Source organism: Chelonia mydas, chromosome 5 (genome assembly GCF_015237465.2).
Source record: "Chelonia mydas isolate rCheMyd1 chromosome 5, rCheMyd1.pri.v2, whole genome shotgun sequence".
Taxonomy (NCBI): domain Eukaryota; kingdom Metazoa; phylum Chordata; order Testudines; family Cheloniidae; genus Chelonia; species Chelonia mydas.
This window is the reverse complement of record NC_051245.2, coordinates 3,869,381-3,886,363: the sequence shown is the minus strand read 5'-3', so window position 1 is coordinate 3,886,363 and position 16,983 is coordinate 3,869,381. Positions and strand designations below refer to the sequence as shown.

The 16,983-nt window shown below is 52.2% G+C and overlaps 1 protein-coding gene across 6 annotated transcripts in view; it reads right to left on the bottom strand.

Annotated features, from left to right (window-relative positions):
• CNTFR (ciliary neurotrophic factor receptor) overlaps positions 1-16,983 on the bottom strand; it is a 457,782-nt gene that overhangs the window by 368,927 nt on the left and 71,872 nt on the right. For all 6 annotated transcript variants that reach the window (XM_037902783.2, XM_037902782.2, XM_037902781.2 and 3 more), the window contains exon 2: positions 3,101-3,206. Coding sequence is in view for 3 of the 6 variants with exons in the window: in XM_043547275.1 (XP_043403210.1) it covers positions 3,101-3,206 (106 nt within the window). In the remaining 3 variants the exon portion in view is untranslated. The remainder of the gene's footprint in view (positions 1-3,100; positions 3,207-16,983) is intronic.

Here is a 16,983-nt window from a genome sequence, read left to right as displayed (position 1 = left end):
ACAATTAGCCTGCATTTACAAATCTGCAAAAGGCTCTGGCCAGCCATTCATCGCTCACCAGTGGGGATTTTAATCCTCCCACCAGCTGAGTCCATCTTGTTCACCGTCTAATTAGCCACCGGCAAGCCAATTCCATTGGAACCGGCTGCAGGGCCACGAGGCACCAAAGTACTGCAGCCTCGTCCTCGGAGAGAGGGAGACGGGCTGGGGTCTTTGGACCTGACCGAAGTCGAGCTCCCTTTGCAACAAGTAAATGTCTGAGTCCTGCCAGCTCTGGGACACAGGCAGGCCAGCTGCTGAGTGCCCTCAATTTCCCTTGACCTTGGTGAGAGGTCCTGCTGGCCCTGGGGGGGCCGAAGTGGGAAAACGGGGACATCCCTCCCCTCCTTAGAGCCCCGCAGACCCAGAACTGTGCAGAGGAGAACATGCTTCTTGAGGGCAGTGAGAGCCACGCGGCATCCCCTCTCCCCCAGCCACGTGGCCTTTGGGAGGGAGAAGCCAGCCCAGAGGCAGGTCAAGCCAGAACTGTTTGACGCTGCTGATGTCATCAGATTGTTTCCCGACGTTTGCACCCTGAATGTTCCATCCTCTGTGCCGACTGACTGCTTGCCTCAACCCTCACCCACGCCCCACCTTCCACCTAGCCAATTCCCGGCTAGCGTAACCCCATGGAGAGGATTTCAATCACAAAACAAATGCGGAACTGACATGCCATTTGCCCCCATCGTACATTGGTCCCTCTGCTCGCGCGGCAGACCCCTCCCCTCCATCTTTTGTCTATTTACATTGCAAGCTCTCTGGAGCAGGGACTGTCTCTTGCTTTATGGCTGTCCAGCACCTTGCACAATGGGGCCTGATTCTGCACTGCCATAATCCACAGATAAAGCCCCCCCAACACCTGGTGAGCCTGGAGCTTTCAGACCCTGCTCTTGCAAGCTGCTGGGCAGCGCCAACGCCAAGGAGCTGGTCGAATGCGGCCCGCTGACGTCAACAGGAGCTGACCACATTCAGCACCCCTTGCGGGAGGTGCTCTGCTCCTGGCAGGATCGGATCCCAGTCTCTCTGGTTGGCATACATGTTCTGCACGCATCCCACTTCTCCCACTAAATGAGCATGCAGCCAACAGGCTAGAAGAATACCAGGCCAGCAGGGGTTAACAGAAAGGCTCAGATGGAATGTGTCCAGTGCTGACGCAGGCCTCGGGAATGATACCACCTTGGAGGGGATCACTCCACAACCAGGGCTGGATCGGTGCTTTGACGCTGTACGACTGCACCAGGAAAGGGATAGGATCAAAACAGATCGGGGTGCATCGCGTATCCCGGATGGAGAGCCAGGAGCACCACTGCTCAGAACCACCACTAACCCAGGCCCCTCTCCCTGCTGCCTGGCTCGGGCGATTCTAAAAGCAACGTGACAGAGCCGGATTCGTACTCCTCCACTGCTGAGCATCAGTGAGTGCCAGGGGATGTATCATTCAGCAAAGCCAAGGAGAGAACAAGAAGTGTTTAACCATTAGCATGCGTGTAAGGAGACCCTTAATAAACTATTTTCCCTCGTTCCTGTCTGCCTTGCTCCGGGCCACTAATCCAATTGAGCAGAGCTCTGCGCTTGTAACAAAGCTGTGATACATTTGTCAGATCCCTGACTAGACCCATGGCTAATTTTACAACACTAATTTATCTGAGCATATTATATCGCTTTAATTTCGTCCTCCCGGATCCCATTACCACCGCCGTACCTTGTAGCCAATGTGTACCGGGAATTGCTTTTATTAGCAACGCACTCCACTGGAGATGCCCCGCAAATAACGGGAGCAACAAGCAGTCCAGCCATCAGGCCAGCAGGCACTGAATCAGAAAGGGAAGCAGGCCAGCCCGCCAGGAAAACGAGGCGGCAGAAAGAGGAGGAAAAGGTGGCACCTGGACATAGACAAATGGGACGAAATAAAGGCCCAGGGTCCAACTCTACTTTTGGTGACACTGGTGTAAATCCGGAGTAACTCTGCCGGCAGCAATGGAGCCATGCTGGAGTAAATCTGGATTGTCTCCGCCGGCAGCAAGGGGGCCACGCTAATGTAAACGTGGAGCCACTCTAATGCTTGCAACTGGGAAAGCCGGGGTGTAAATGCAGAGCGACTCCCCCGTGTCATGCAAACAATGGCGAGTCCAATTTGAAAAGTCATCCTGCCCTGCAGTCTAGGGACAGATACATATTTTTTAAACGCAGCCACCCAGAACTATTAACGACCTCACTGCTTCTGACGGGGTTCCAAATTCAGTTCAAGGAGTTCTCCCCTGCGTTAGTCAGAACACTCCCAAAACACCTCTGGGGCAACCTCATTTCACCCGTCTAGACGGTGATGACACGTTCCTGTGTCACTACACAACATCTGCACATGGTGACAACAGTCTTGGATCGCAACGCTGAGAAGGAGACAATTCGATCTAGGGAGAGAAGGGCCAGCCGCTCCCCACAACAGGCTGTGTCAGGGAGGCAGAATGCAATTTCTTATGTGCTGAACACTGGCCAGAGCAGAAGGTGGAACCCGCCTGCCAAGGCTAGAGGTGATACTCAGCCAGCGAAAGCCATCAGGAGTTGGGCTTTTCATCAAAGATGGCGCAGCGTCCCTTGCACTGGTTCGGGACTGACGGAGACACCTGCCTGTTTGAAATAAACAGAACAGGAAAGCAGAGTTGGAGAGTCTCCCAAAGAAATACTGACCCTGCTCAGCTTAAGAACTAAGGTTGACACCGCTTATCCAAGAATCGAGCCCAAGTCCTGCTGGCAGGAAACCTTCCTCCAGAGACCCCTTCCGTGGGCACTCTGAGATCTGCACTTTTGTGTGTCGCCCACCTGAAGCCGGATGTCTCTTCCCAAGAAGCTAAATAACTCAACAAACGGCAAAAGCACGGTCTAAAAGCTCCAAATAAATAACAAGTCAGCACCTGCCTCCTTGGCAGTCAGCATCAGGAGGAGAGGCCTGGAGGCGGGGGACACGGCACACTAGATTCCGAGCTCCTGGACCGCTCAGTGATACGCATTCTGGCAGCGATGCTCAAAGTGAAACAAATGGGTCTGTGACTAAACAACCTCTTACCTTTCCACCGGTCTGAATTCCCAGGGGCGTCCCCGATTTCTCATCAAATTCCTCAGGATTCCTCCACACGCTGCACTTGACCCTGGTGGGGTAGAACTGGGATTTCCTTTGAAAAGGAAAGAGAAAACTACTGTCAGAGATTGGCACTTCTACTTTGTCACCACCATTTTTCCAGGTGGGATTTCCCAAGCTCACTCCTCTGGGTGGGGACCCGCTTCTGGCTGAGACTTGATAGCTGATCGCCAGACCAGCTTGCACAGCTCATCTAGGTAAAAAATAATTCCCACAGGATTGTTGCTGCCCCACCCCAAAATGTGTGTTAAATTTCATTAGTTCAACGTATACATAAAATGTACGCATACGACGACACATAAAAGGACTGCAGTGGGGGAGGTGTCCGTTTGCCCCGGCCTTGTCTTTGATCTGATTTAAAGAAATAATATGAACCAAACAGAACCAGCAACAACACCCCTCAGCCAGAATAAAAACGCCGAACGCAAAGAAATGACAAGCCACATCCCCCTTAGGTCTTATCATACCCAAGGCTCCCATCCTGCATGTGCTAAACTTTACGTGCCGTGGTTACATCCCACGGACTTCAGCGGGACTGCTGAGAGCTTGGCCAGCCTGTGATCACACGTACAACCACAGGCCCATTTGCCAGAGAAGCACCTAAGATTGTAAACAGTGTCAGGACTGGTTCTTTGCTTCTTATTTGTACAGGACTCAGGGCAACGGGGTCCCAAATCCAAATCAGGGCCTTAAGTCATTAGGGTAACAAATGAGGAGCATAAAGGATAGCCCCAAACTTACTACTGGCATTTAACGGATCGGTCACACAAGACAGTTTGGGCGAATATTCAGGCTCATTGGCTTTCCTTGGTACTTTTTTAATGCTTTGCATTAGGGGATATTCTGTGCACAGCACATTTCGATGCTTTGCAATAGGCCAGTGGCTTTCAACCTTTTTTCATTTGTGGACTGCGAAAATATTTTGACTGGAGGTGCAGACCCCTTTGGAAATCTTAGACATAGTCCACGTTGAAAACCAGCACAATAGGCATCTCTGCCTCGTTTTATCACCCACATCTCACACCGTCGGTGCTGCAAAAGGACTTTCCCGGGAGCAGCAGCACCTTTAGGAAACGTTCGTGTCCCATCTGCATTTAGGGGACAACCCCAAAGCCCTGGGAAATCGACAGAAGACTTTCTGTTGACTTCAACGGGCCATGGCAAGGGTTAAAAAACCCAACCCCAAAGGCCTGTAAACGATAAATAAATAAGTGAAACCTCATTGGGCATCTGTGCGGCTGATTGAGAAACTCTCATTTGCAAAGCGCTGGGAAATAATTAAAAAGTTTTCCCGGAGCCTAAGGAGGGAAGCGGCCCGTTTGTCACGCCAGCAGCGTGTGGCACGCTGCAATTTATCACGCCTGTCAGGTGTCAGGCGCTGAAATATTTAACTCTGTCAGCCCCGAGCCGAGCCTGCGCCGCGCCCCATCACTCACAGCAGATTCTGCCGGACATATGGGAGCCACTGATCAAGGGAACCGGCAATGATGGACGGAGATGACGGAGGGCTCCCCCGCCCTTCGCCAGCTCAGCTGAGAGGCCGACGGGACTGTTTTACAGCTCTGAATTGCAGATGAAATACACAGACAAGGCCAGGTTGGAACTGAATCACAGCGCCAATTCGTCACCACGTGTCAGAGAGCAGTTGGTGCTGCCCAGGGTGATGGCGGGAGGGAAATGAGAGAGAGATCATGGATGGATGAGGAAATTCTTAGTTGATTCCTCAGATCCATCCACAAAGATGCAGCTCCCAAGGCGTAAGCAAGGAGCTCATGACTCAGGACACTAAGGGGGAGCTTTAGTCAGGACCCTGACCAAGACAGACCCCTAGGGAGACACCCAGAGCCAGAAGAAGAAAGATATCAAGGTGTCAAGTTAGAGCAGTGTGGTCCGGGGACAGGGCACTGGGCTGGGAGTCAAGGCAGCTGAGATCCATTCCTGGCTCTGCCACTCAGTGCCCTCGGCCTCAGTTTCCCCTCCTGCCCTCTGTCTCTCTTGTCTGGTTAGACTGTAAGGTCCCCAGGGCAAGGGCTGTCTCTCCCTAGGTGTGTATGTTGCACCCAGCACAATGTGGCTTAGATCTGAGCTGGGGCCTCTACCTGCCACTGTAATACAAAGAATTAACACTAACCAGGTATTACCTGGCTAAACCCCAGGGACACAGCAAGACGACAAGATAAACCCCAGGGAAGTTTCCATGAGCCAGAAGAGGGACAGATGCCTCTGGTTCAACCTGGACCTGGGGCAGGATAGATTCCTGGAGTGCAAGTGAGGAGATTGATTATTTACTGGGCACCCTCAACGCTCTTGGCCCCGTACAGTTATAAAGACAGTCCCCGGCTGCAGAGTTGACAAGTTTAGCTGGACCAGTCCCAACATCAGAATAAGATAGATGAGGATTAAGACAGTAGCCGGACCCACAGGGCACCACGGGACCAACCCAGGGAGTGCACACCCGGCGTTTAGCGCAGGCATATGTCCCTGGGTACAGAGGTGGAACACCCACCTCCCCTAGAGAGGGTCACTGCTGCCTCATCATGGGGCCACAGACTAGATCGGGGTCAGCAAACTTTTTGGCCCGAGGGCCACATCGGGATTGTGAAACTGTATGGCGGGCCCGGTAGGGAAGGCTGTGCCTCCCCAAACAGCCTGGCCCACGCCCCCTCTCACTTCCCGCGCCCCTCAGAACCCCTGACCCATCCAACCCCCCCTGCTCCTTGTACCCTGACCACTCCCTCCCGGGACTCCCCATCCCTAACAGCCCCCCTAGGACCCCACCCCCTATCCAACTCCCCCTACTCCCTGTCCCCTGACTGCCCCGACCCCTATCCACAAACCTGCCCCCTGACAGGCCCCCCCGGGACTCCCATGCCTATCTAACCGCCCCTGTTCCCAGTGCCCTGACCGCCCCCCCAGAACCTCCGCCCCCTGTCCCCTGACTGCCCGCCGGGGCCCCCTGCCCCTTATCCAACCCCCCCGCTCCCCGCCCCCTTACCATGCTGCTCAGAGCAGCAGGAGCTCGCAGCCCCATCGCCTGGCAGGAGCGGCCGACCAAAACACCGCCCACGCGGTGCGCTGAGGCTGCGGGGGAGGGGGACAGCGGGGGAGGGGCCGGGGGCTAGTGTCCCCGTCCGGGAGCTCAGGGGCCGGGTAGGACAGTCCCACGGGCCTTAGTTTGCCCACCCCGGACTAGATGACCTCTTGAGTGCTCTTCTTCCCCTCCATTGCTATAGTTGCAGGAAAAGAGGGAGGCCCATTGGCAAGTGACAAGACGGGGGAGAAGTTGCACTCAGGCCGTCCCGTGGATAAATAGAAGACTCCAGGGACTGCCAAATCTAGGACCCTTCACCAGCATGAAACCCACTTTTTGTAATTCTTGGGGGGAACCAAGCACACACACCCACACACCTGTATTGTGGCTATTTCCCTGGCAACAGGAAGGAAACCATAAGAACGGCCACACTGGATCAGACCAAAGGTCCATCTAGCCCAGTATCCTGTCTTCCGACAGTGACCAATGCCAGGTGCCCCAGAGAGAATGAACAGAAGAGGGAACCATCAAGTGATCCATCCCTGGTCGCCCATTCCCAGCTTCTAGCAAACAGAGGCTAAGGACACCATCCCTGCCCATCCTGGCTAATAGCCATTGATGGACCTATCTTCCATGAATTTATCTAGTTCTTCTTTGAACCCTTTTATAGTCTTGGCCTTCACAACATCCTGTGGCAAGGAGTTCCAAAGGTTGACTGTGCATTGTGTGAAGATATACTTCCTTTTGTTTGTTTTATACCTGCTGCCTATTAATTGCATTTGGTGTCCCCTAGTTCTTGTGTAATGAGAAGGAGTAAACAACACTTTCTTATTGACTTTCTCCACACCAGTCATGATTTTACAGACCCCAATCATATCCCATCCCCCCCCCCGTCATCTTTTCTCCAAGCTGAAAAGTCTCAATTTTATTAATTAATCTCTTCTCATACGGAAGCGGTTCCATAAGCCTAATCATTTTGTTGCCCTTTTCTGAACCTTTTCCAATTCCAATATATATTTTTTGAGATGGAGCGAACACATCTGCACGCAGTATTCAAGGTGTGCGCATACCACGGATTTATACAGAGGCAATATGATATTTTCTGTCTTATTATCTCTCCCTTTCTTAATAATTCTCAACATTCTGTTCACCTTTTTGACGGCCGCTGCACATTGAGTGGATATTTTCAGAGAACTATCCACACTGACTCCCAGATCTCTTTCTTGAGTGGTAACAGCTAATTTAGACCCCGTCATTTTATATGTAGAGTTGGGATTATATTTTCCAATGCGCATTACTTTTCATTTATCAACACTGAATTTCATCTGCCATTTTGTTGCCCAGTCACCTAGTTTTGGGAAATCCCCTTTGTAGCTCTTCGCAGTCTGCCTGGGACTTGACTATCTTGAGTAGTTTTGTATCATCTGCAAATTTTGCCACCTCACTGTTTACCCCTTTTTCCAGACCATTTCTGAACATGTTGAACAGGACTGGTCCCAGCACGGACCCCTGGGGGACACCACTATTTACCTCTCTCCATTCTGAAAGCCATGAGGTGCCTGCGACACTTACAATGCAAACCACTGAGTAATTCTGTAAACAGGCCCCGGCTTTGTAAAACCCTGAACAAGGACCCAGAATCTTTTGCAATTTGTGGCCAATTTCAGGGGGAAATTCTAGATTGACAGGATCCAACTGGGCTCACTTTAAACCAGAGGCATTTAGCTAGGATCCCACCAGGGGCTCCATATGCACTGAATGTAACATACCACCCACCCACCCGGCTACCCTTGATGAACCCTGGGAACTCACACTATCACAGGACGACTAAGCAGTACACCAAGCTGTGGCCTCCAACACACACAGATCTCAGAGGCAAAAGCTAAGTTGCACACACACCATGAGGGACCAGAACTCCCGGTCTCTATCTACAGAAATGCAGTCCTCTTCCAAAGAAAACACCATCCATCTCCTCTTCTCAGGCCTCCGGTCACCACACTGTTCAGCCAGCAGAGGGTGCTGGCTCACACCCACACACAACATAGACAGCACCGAGGTATATCTGAGCAGTCCTGATTCATTTGCCATAGACCACAGCAACCAGAACTCGCAGAAGCTATGGGGCCTGCTTCTCGTCTCAGCGATCCTGGTGGAGATCAGGGGAAATCCCCTTGAAGACAAAGGAATTCCACTGGTGTAAGCGAGAGGAGAACTACACCCTGTGGCTTACATGAGAAGCTCGGTCCAGTATAGGGCTGGAATGTGTATTTAATATTTATTTTAATATATACGTGCACATAGATGTTGAATCCCTGCGCTGTGTGAAACTAATCTCAACCCTTTAAACCATGGCACACTAACACATGCACAGACTTTTCAGATTTGGGCCAAATTTAGATGGATTTTCATAGGGACAGCAAAAGGCACATCCCTGACTCCCGCGAGACACCCCACTGCTAAATATCACGGCCTTGTTCCAAAGTGAAACAGCTGTAAGAATCATAGGACTGGAAGGGACCGTGAGAGGTCCTCTAGTCCAGTCCCCTGCACTCATGGCAAGACTAAGTATTATCCAGACCGTCCCTGACAGGTGTTTGTCTGGGCAAAATAACGTATCCTTTTCCCTAACTTCATTCTGAGAAAGTTAAACTGGTTTTGCTGAAATATTCCAGAACATTTCATGCTGAAGCAGACACCCTAAATGGGAAATTTCAGTCCCAATGGTTAAAGTTGGTAGTTAAAAATCACTGAAAATAGTCTAATCAACTGTGGTGGGCAACCTTAATTACAGGCATCACACCTATAGTAAGTTACACACCCACTTATTGACCAAAGGAAATCATTTTCCCTGCCTAAAGCCAGTTGCTCTAGAAAAGCTGACCACACTGGTACCAAGAAATGCAGAGGCAATAAATCCACAGGGCCCTACAGCAATGCTGTGATGTATTCGCTAGCTGGTGATTCTGGTCTTCTCCATTTGCGGGTGCACAACCTGAAACCCCCCGGGAAGGGGCTAGAATTCTTCAAGATAGGTGCTCAGCACGGTCTGAAATTCAGGCCCCATGGAGACATGGCAATCCGGGAGCAGAGTCGCCCCAAATCAATTTGGAAATGGACGAGTTGGTTCTAAAGCACTCCCGCTGGTCAGGTGTTGGGGGTGCTGCCTTGTGGTGGAGTGATCAGCTCTAGAATGGAAGCAAAGAAAAAACACCGTTGCCTCGGTAGCCGTCAGGAGAGCATGGCATTTTTATTTGTCTCTGCCTTCGCTCCCATAAATAAAATGACAGGAACTTTATTTATTAGCTTAGAAAGGCTGAGAGATGAAAAAGCAGCTGAATGGGGGAAGCCAAGTGAAGACCAAGGAAGATTTTCAACGTGGGGAACAAGAGAAACGAAGCCCTGCTCGGTCAGCGTACAAAATCGGAACCCCTGCGGCAGGCCGCATCGACGAATGGGACGGGGCTCAGGACCTGCAACCGGCACGGCATGTCTTCAGCTCCCAGCAGCTTGTGGCTGGGGGTCTGCGGTGGGCCACGAGTCACTGGGGACGTGCTGTACTTTGTCGGCAGGCCTGATGGGCTGAAATCACGAGTGCAGGGGAGCCACTGGGGAGTGAAGAAAGGGTCCCGTTCTTCGTCTGAATTGATGTGAAGGGGTGGGGAGGGGCTGTTTAGTGACCAGGCCGAAGGATCTTGCAGAGCAGCATCATTTCAGCCTGGCTCTGAACAGGAGCTCAAGAAATCGCCCAGCAAAGCAGCACAGACAAAAGCCCCGTCTATTGCAGGTCTGAATTCTGGCGGTAACCCCAGCCAGAGAGGGCCTCCCACTCAGCCAGGGTGTCCCCCAGATTTTTTTCATGGTGAGCACCATCAATCCCTGCGGAGCCATCCACGCTGCAGCCTCTAGCCCCAGTGCCTCGCTCGCCACGCGCCACTCTCAGCCCCTGCGCCTTCCAGCCCGGCCTGCCCAGGTGCAGCATCACTCCCCATCCCTGAGAGAGAGACAGGCTGCTGGAAGCAAGGTGAGGCCGGGCAGGGCCCCAGGGGGAGCCCTGGGGCAGGAGCTGGCCCCATAGCAGCAGCGAGGAGGAGCCATGTTGAACACCCCACTGCCCACTCAGGTTTGGCCCTGCGGCCTCCATCGTGATGGGGGACCCGCAGGCCCGAAATTGAGCAAATGGCACCCTGACCTGATGCCCAGGGGTCAGAGCATCGCTCAGCTTTGGCCCCACAGCCCCCCCTTCATGAGGGAGGGGCCATGGGGCAGCCAGTGCTTCCCCTCTTCGCCTCAGCCCCGGTCTGCACTGTGCGTAACCTGCATGTGGCTGTGGGCACCGCACCCACTTACGGGCCATTGGGTGCCCGGCCAGTGTATTGCAGCCAATGAAAAAGGAAGCCTATTCTCAGCGTCTCCTCCCACGTCCACGGGTGTAAATCAGGAGTAACTCCAGTGGGGTCCAGGAGTTAACGCCGGTGTACAGGAATCGGGGCCTGCATTTCAACACCTCTCCCTGTGGCCAAAGAGAGAAGAGTGGTCGTACCCACGTGAACCGCTGGGCTCAGAAACCGACCTCGGATAAATCTGAGCCCTCTGCAGTTTGACTGAAGCCAGCGCAGTTGGCAGAAGCAGCAGCAAAATGCACTGAGTTATTCGCGTGGTTCTTGTGCTTGATGGGGCAACACCCCCATTGGCTCCCCTATGGACACCTCACCCCGCTGAGAACCAGGCTACTTATTTAGAGGCTGACAGACAGGGCATGGCTTGCATCCAGCTAGCACAGGTCACAATAGCAGAAAAGATAGCACAGCCCAGGACGTACCCAGAGCCCGGGCCAGACTTGTGCTCTCTGCACTGCTGTTGGTACCCTCACCGGCGGAATCCAGGCTAACTCGCACAGCGTGCACAGACCCGCAGAGTCACCCGCGTGACATTAGCTGTCAGCGCTTCGGGGCAGAGGTTGCATGTGTCGTGCGGGGCACCGGATACACGACTTTAAGTGAGGAATCCTGCTGGGCCGGCTTTGCAGAAATCAGGGCTGGTTTCCCCAATCCCCATAGGAGAAGTGAGAAACACCAGTGCACCCAGCAGAGATGGCGCCAGCTGCATTCCCGGGGTGGGTTAAAGCATCTTTAGCTGGGCTGCCGTGTCCTGAACAATATTGTCTGCCAAACACTCATCTCCTTGGCTGGAGAAGGCGGAGAATCTGGAAACGACAATTCAATGCATCTGCTTTGCTGAGAGCTTCTCTGCAGGCAGGTGTGGAAAGAGATGGGCGGATCTCACCCAGACCCTGACATGTAGGGTTTTCTCAGATCTTAGCGTAAACCACTGACTATCCCCCCCAGCAAAGACTCCATGCTACTCAGGTATGCAGCTGCATCACGCATGCCCCACCCTAACCACCACACTGATGTTGTGGAAACGGGGCTCGTGCACGGGCTGAAGGTGGGACAGTGAAGTTCAGAGACAGGTAGTGCCATCGTGTGGCTCCTGACCGCTGCAGTAATGGGCAGGCCACCTGCCATCCATCAGCAAGCCTTCATTCCCTGCCCCACTGAAAGCCTCAGCCACCAGGCATGCAGGAAAACACACTAGAAAAGCCACCACAGCCAGGCAGCCTGCACCAGGCCCAGGGAGATGAGCTAATGGTGACCTAATGGGTCTCTTCCATCATTCTCATCTGTGGTCCCATGACTCAGGATCATGCTGATCAATACGAGGCCATTTGTCAGTGAGACCAGCATCATCCCCAGCTGATTTCAGACGAGACATCTGGCCCTGACTCAGCCAGCGTGATGTCACTCCTGCAGGGTCCGTGCACAAGCCCAGAGGTGGTGCAGAAGATTGAAGGGCATTGCCATTTGCTCCTGGCCGAGAAGGCAGAAGATAGACCCATCTGCTTGGTGGGTGTCTCTGGGGACAATGCCAACCGGGGATCCTAGCAGTGTGTCCAGAGCACCCTGCAGAAGCTCCATGGAGGCCGGGAGTGTCAGCTGGGAGGACGCCAGTACTCAGTGGTTAAAGCAACTGAAACAGGACGAGGAGCTGTCACCGTCCCAGACTCCCAGCCGAGGAGGAAGGGGAGCTATGCCGGAGCCTTGTTCAGCCAATCTCGGGAGAGGAAGACGAGCTGCCCTCCTCCCCCTCCGTACTTTAACCTGGTCAGTACCCAAGCAGACAATGCCTCCAACGCGCTCTCTCAGGATCTCTGGTCCATCTCTCCAGCCAGGGGATTCTCACAGGTGGTATATGGACCCCCTCCCCAGCCAGGGACACACTGTACCTGAATTCTGGCCTAGCTGTAGGCAGTGGGGGTAGTTACGATTCTATCCTGGTCTAACCAGTGCCTTCGTGAAGAGGTATCAGGGCGCTCTCTCCCTCCATCCTGAGAGGTGGACCAGCCAGGTGTCTGCCTGGGACACCCAAGGGTGCGATTCCTGGACAGCTAAAGGTGCAAGCCAGGGCCGATTGTCACTGCCTCCCCATAGGTACTGTTCACCACAGCCAACTCCTTGAGGCTCTCCCATAGCTCTGCTCGGAAAGGGGAAGGCCCAGCTACTGGGACACAGTGCTCAGTAGACAGGCAGGGTGACCTCACCCGGGACCCAGGAGACCCGGGTTCAGCTCCTTGCTTTGCCACAGACCCCCTGTCACCTTGGGCAAGTCACTCAGACCTTGCCACACCCTGGTGGCATGCTCCACCCTGAGGTCCATGCCCGGGTGCCTCACGCATTGTATGGGGAGAGTCAGGCACCAACTGCAGAAACTTTGGAGCCTGCGAGATTGGCTGGCAGCTCAGCAGTGGTTTTGTGAATGCCAATGGTACCTAAATGCTGGACGTAGGCGCCCAGAGAGGCATTTAGGCCCCTAAGTCTGTGAATCTAGCCCGGCGTCTCTGTGCCTCGGTTCCCCATCTGTGCAATGGGAGTAGCAGCCCTGCCTTGTCTCACAGGGGCGTGGCAAGGATAGATATATTAATGATCATGAAGTGCTCATGGCAGCAACCGGGATGTGGGCTGCCGTGCCTAGTGGTTAGAGCAGGAGTTGGTAGCCAGGAATCAGACCCAAGGGTCAAAGCCAAAGCTAGAGGCCAGGTGTCAGAGCCAAAGTCAGGAATCGGAGCGGAGGATTGGGACCGGGTTACCTGGCATAAGGAAGGGCTGGGGGCAAGGCTGGGGTGGGTCTGGAACAAGGTGGGAGCAAGGCTGCAAACAAGCAGGCACACGAGCTATCACAGCTGTAGGCAAAATGTTTTGAGAAGCCACCGAATTGCTGCTGGGTTTAAGGGCCAGTCTGCCGATTCTTTCCACAAGTCAGGCCACGTAGCCAAGCAGGCAGATTGTTATAGGCCAGCTGCGCTCGTTAGGTTGTCTGGAGACTGGCTCTGCAGCAGGCCCTGATTCCTGACCCTGCAGATGCTATGGTGACAGGTGCCACAGAAGTACCTCTTTTTGTATGAGTTCATAGAATCATAGAAGATCAGGGTTGGAAGGGACCTCAGGACGTCATCTAGTCCAATCCCCTGCTCAAAGCAGGGCCAACCACAACTAAATCATCCCAGCCAGGGCTTTGTCAAGCCAGCCCTTAAAAACCTCTAAGGATGGAGATTCCTCCACCTTCCTAGGGAACCCATTCCAGTGCTTCACCACCCTCCTAGTGAAATAGTGTTTCCTAATATCCAACCTAAACCTCCCCCACTGCAACTTGAGACCATTACTCCTTGTTCTGTCATCTGCCACCACTGAGCCAGCCGAACTCCATCCTCTTTGGAACCCCCCTTCAGGTAGTTGAAAGCAGCTATCAAATCCTCCCTCACTCTTCTCTTCTGCAGACTAAATAAGCCCAGTTCCCTCAGCCTCTCCTCGTAAGTCATGTGCCCCAGCCCCCTGATCATTTCCGTTGCCCTCTGCTGGACTCTCTCCAATTTGTCCACATCCTTTCTGTAGTGGGGGGCCCAAATCTGGATGCAATACTCCAGAAGTAGCCTCACCAGTGCCGAATAGAGGGGAACGATCACTTTCCTCAATCTGCTGGCAATGCTCCTACTAATGCAGCCCAATATGCCGTTAGCCTTCTTGGCAACAAGGGCACACTGCTGACTCATATCCAGCTTCTCGTCCACTGTAATCCCCAGGTTCTTTTCTGCAGAACTGCTGCTTAGCCAGTTGGTCCCTAGTCTGTAGCCATGCATGGGATTCTTCTGTCCTAAGTGCAGGACTCTGCACTGGTCCTTGTTGAACCTCATCAGATTTCCTTTGGCCCAATCCTCCAATTTGTCTAGGTCACTCTGGACCCTATTCCTATCCTCCAGCATGTCTACCTGTCCCCTCAGCTTACAGTCATCTGTGAATTTGCTGAGGGTGTAGATCCATCCTATCATCCAGATCATTAATGAAGATGTTGAACAAAACCGGCCCCAGGACCGACCCTTGGGGCACTCTGCTTGATACCAGCTGCCAACTAGACATTGAGCCCTTGATCACTACCTGCTGAGCCCAACAAACTAGCCAGCTTTCTATCCATCTTATAGTCCATTCATCCAGCCCATACTTCTTTAACTTGCTGGCAAGAATACTGTGGGAGACCATATCAAAAGCTTTGCTAAAATCAAGGAACAACACATCCACTGCTTTCCCCATATCCACACAGCCAGTTATCTCATCTTAGAAGGTAATCAGGTTGGTCAGGCCTGACTTGCCCTTCGTGAATCCATGTTGACTGTTCCTGATCACCTTCCTTTCCTCCAAGTGCTTCAAAATGGATTCCTTGAGGACCTGCTCCATGATTTTTCCAGGGACCGAGGTGAGGCTGACTACTCTGTAGTTCACTGGATTCTCCTTTTTCCCTTTTTTAAAAGATGGGCACTATATTTGCCTTTTTCCAATTGTCCAGGACCTCCCCCGCTCGCCATAAGTTTTCAAAGATAACGGCCAATGGCTCTGCAATCACATCCGCCAACTCCCTCAGCACCCTCGGATGCATTGCGGAGTTGAGCAGAACTTACAGCAAAATTAGAAGAGGAACAGAGACCGCCCTATGCAAAGGGGGGAACTTGCAGAGAGCAGATGTGGGAGAGTTATAGGAAAGAACAAACGGAATGGAAAGTAAATTGGGTGAGCGTACTTACCCACACCTAATACAAGAACAAGGGGCCAGTCAAAGAAAATGAAAGGTGGCACATTTAAAACTGATTAAAAAAAAAAATTCCCTGTTAAGGTACACCGCTCGCCCGAGGAACTCACTGCCACTAGCTATCATTAGAACGAAGTGTTGGGGGGGATTCATAAAAGGAGTCAGAGTCTATATGGATTATGAGAACTTCTCCAGATCCATAGGACAGGATGTACACACAGTTCTGGGTCAGAAAAATTAACAGTTTCTTGCGGGAAGTTAAAAACCTGTTTTCTTTATATTTCCCATGAAAAAAGTCAACACCCTGAAAAAAATGTTTAAGACAGACCACAAAACAAAAGAGTTTTCTGTCAAAAAATGTTGGATGGGGAAATGTTGCCTCACATAAATAAAGGATATAAACCCCCCTGTTTCAGAGTCTGAGAACTGAGAGGCATTGTAGCCAACCTTCCCCTCCAGATATTTTGATTTCAGTAACATGTGACATTCTCATAAGAAAACTAAGGAACTGTGGTCTACAGGAAATTACAATAAGGTGGGTGCATAACTGGTTGGAAGACTGTACTCAAAGAGTAGTTATCAACCGTTCACTGTCAAACTGGAGGGCATATCTAATGGGGACCCGCAGGGGTCATCCCTGAATCCATTCCTATTCAATATTTGCATTAATGACTTGGATAATGGCATGGAGAGTACGCTTATAGAATTAATGAAGGACGCCAAGCTGGGAGGGGTTGCAAAAACTTTGGAAGACAGGATTAGAATTCAAAATGACATTGACACATTGGAGAATTGGTCTGATATCAACAAGATGGAATTCAATATAGACAAGGGCAAAGTACTACACTTCGGAAGGAACAACCAGAATGCACTGCACAGTGGGGAATAACTGGCTGGGTGGTAGCCCTGCTGAAAAGGATCTGGGAGTTATAGTTAGGACCCTACCAAATTTGCGGTCATGAAATTGTGTGCTTTTATCCTATACGATACAGATTTCACGGGGGGGAGACCAGCGTTTCTCAAATTGGGGTCCAGACCCAAATGGGAGTTGGGGGGGCGGGAGGGAGGGTCACAAGGTTATTTTAGGGGGGTTGCAGTATTCAGAGCTGGGCAGCCGGAGAGCGGCGGCTGCTGGCTGGGCGCCCAGCTCTGAAGGCAGAGCCCCGCCAGCCGCCGCACAGGACTAAGGGTGGCAACACCCCACCATGCCACCCGTACTTCTCCGCTGCTGCCTTCAGGGCCGGGTGCCCCCCCCCCAACAATAACCTTGCAACCCACCCCCCCCCACAACTTCTTTTTGGGTCAGGACCCCGACAATCACCACACCCAGACATTTCAGATTTAAATAGCTGAAACCATGAAATTTATGATTTTTTAAATCCTATGATCATTAAATTGATCAAACTGGACCGTGTATTTGGTAGGGCCCTAGTTATAGTGGATCGCAAACTGAATACGAGTCAACAATGTGATGCAGTTGCAAAAAACGCTACTATCATCCTGAGGTGTATTAAGAGCAGTCTTGTATGTCGGACACGGGAGGCAACTCTCTGGCTCTACTTCACACTGGAATACTGGGTCCAGTTTGAGGTGCCACACTTCTGGAAAGCAGTGGACAAATTGGAAACAGCGCAGAGGAGAGCAATCA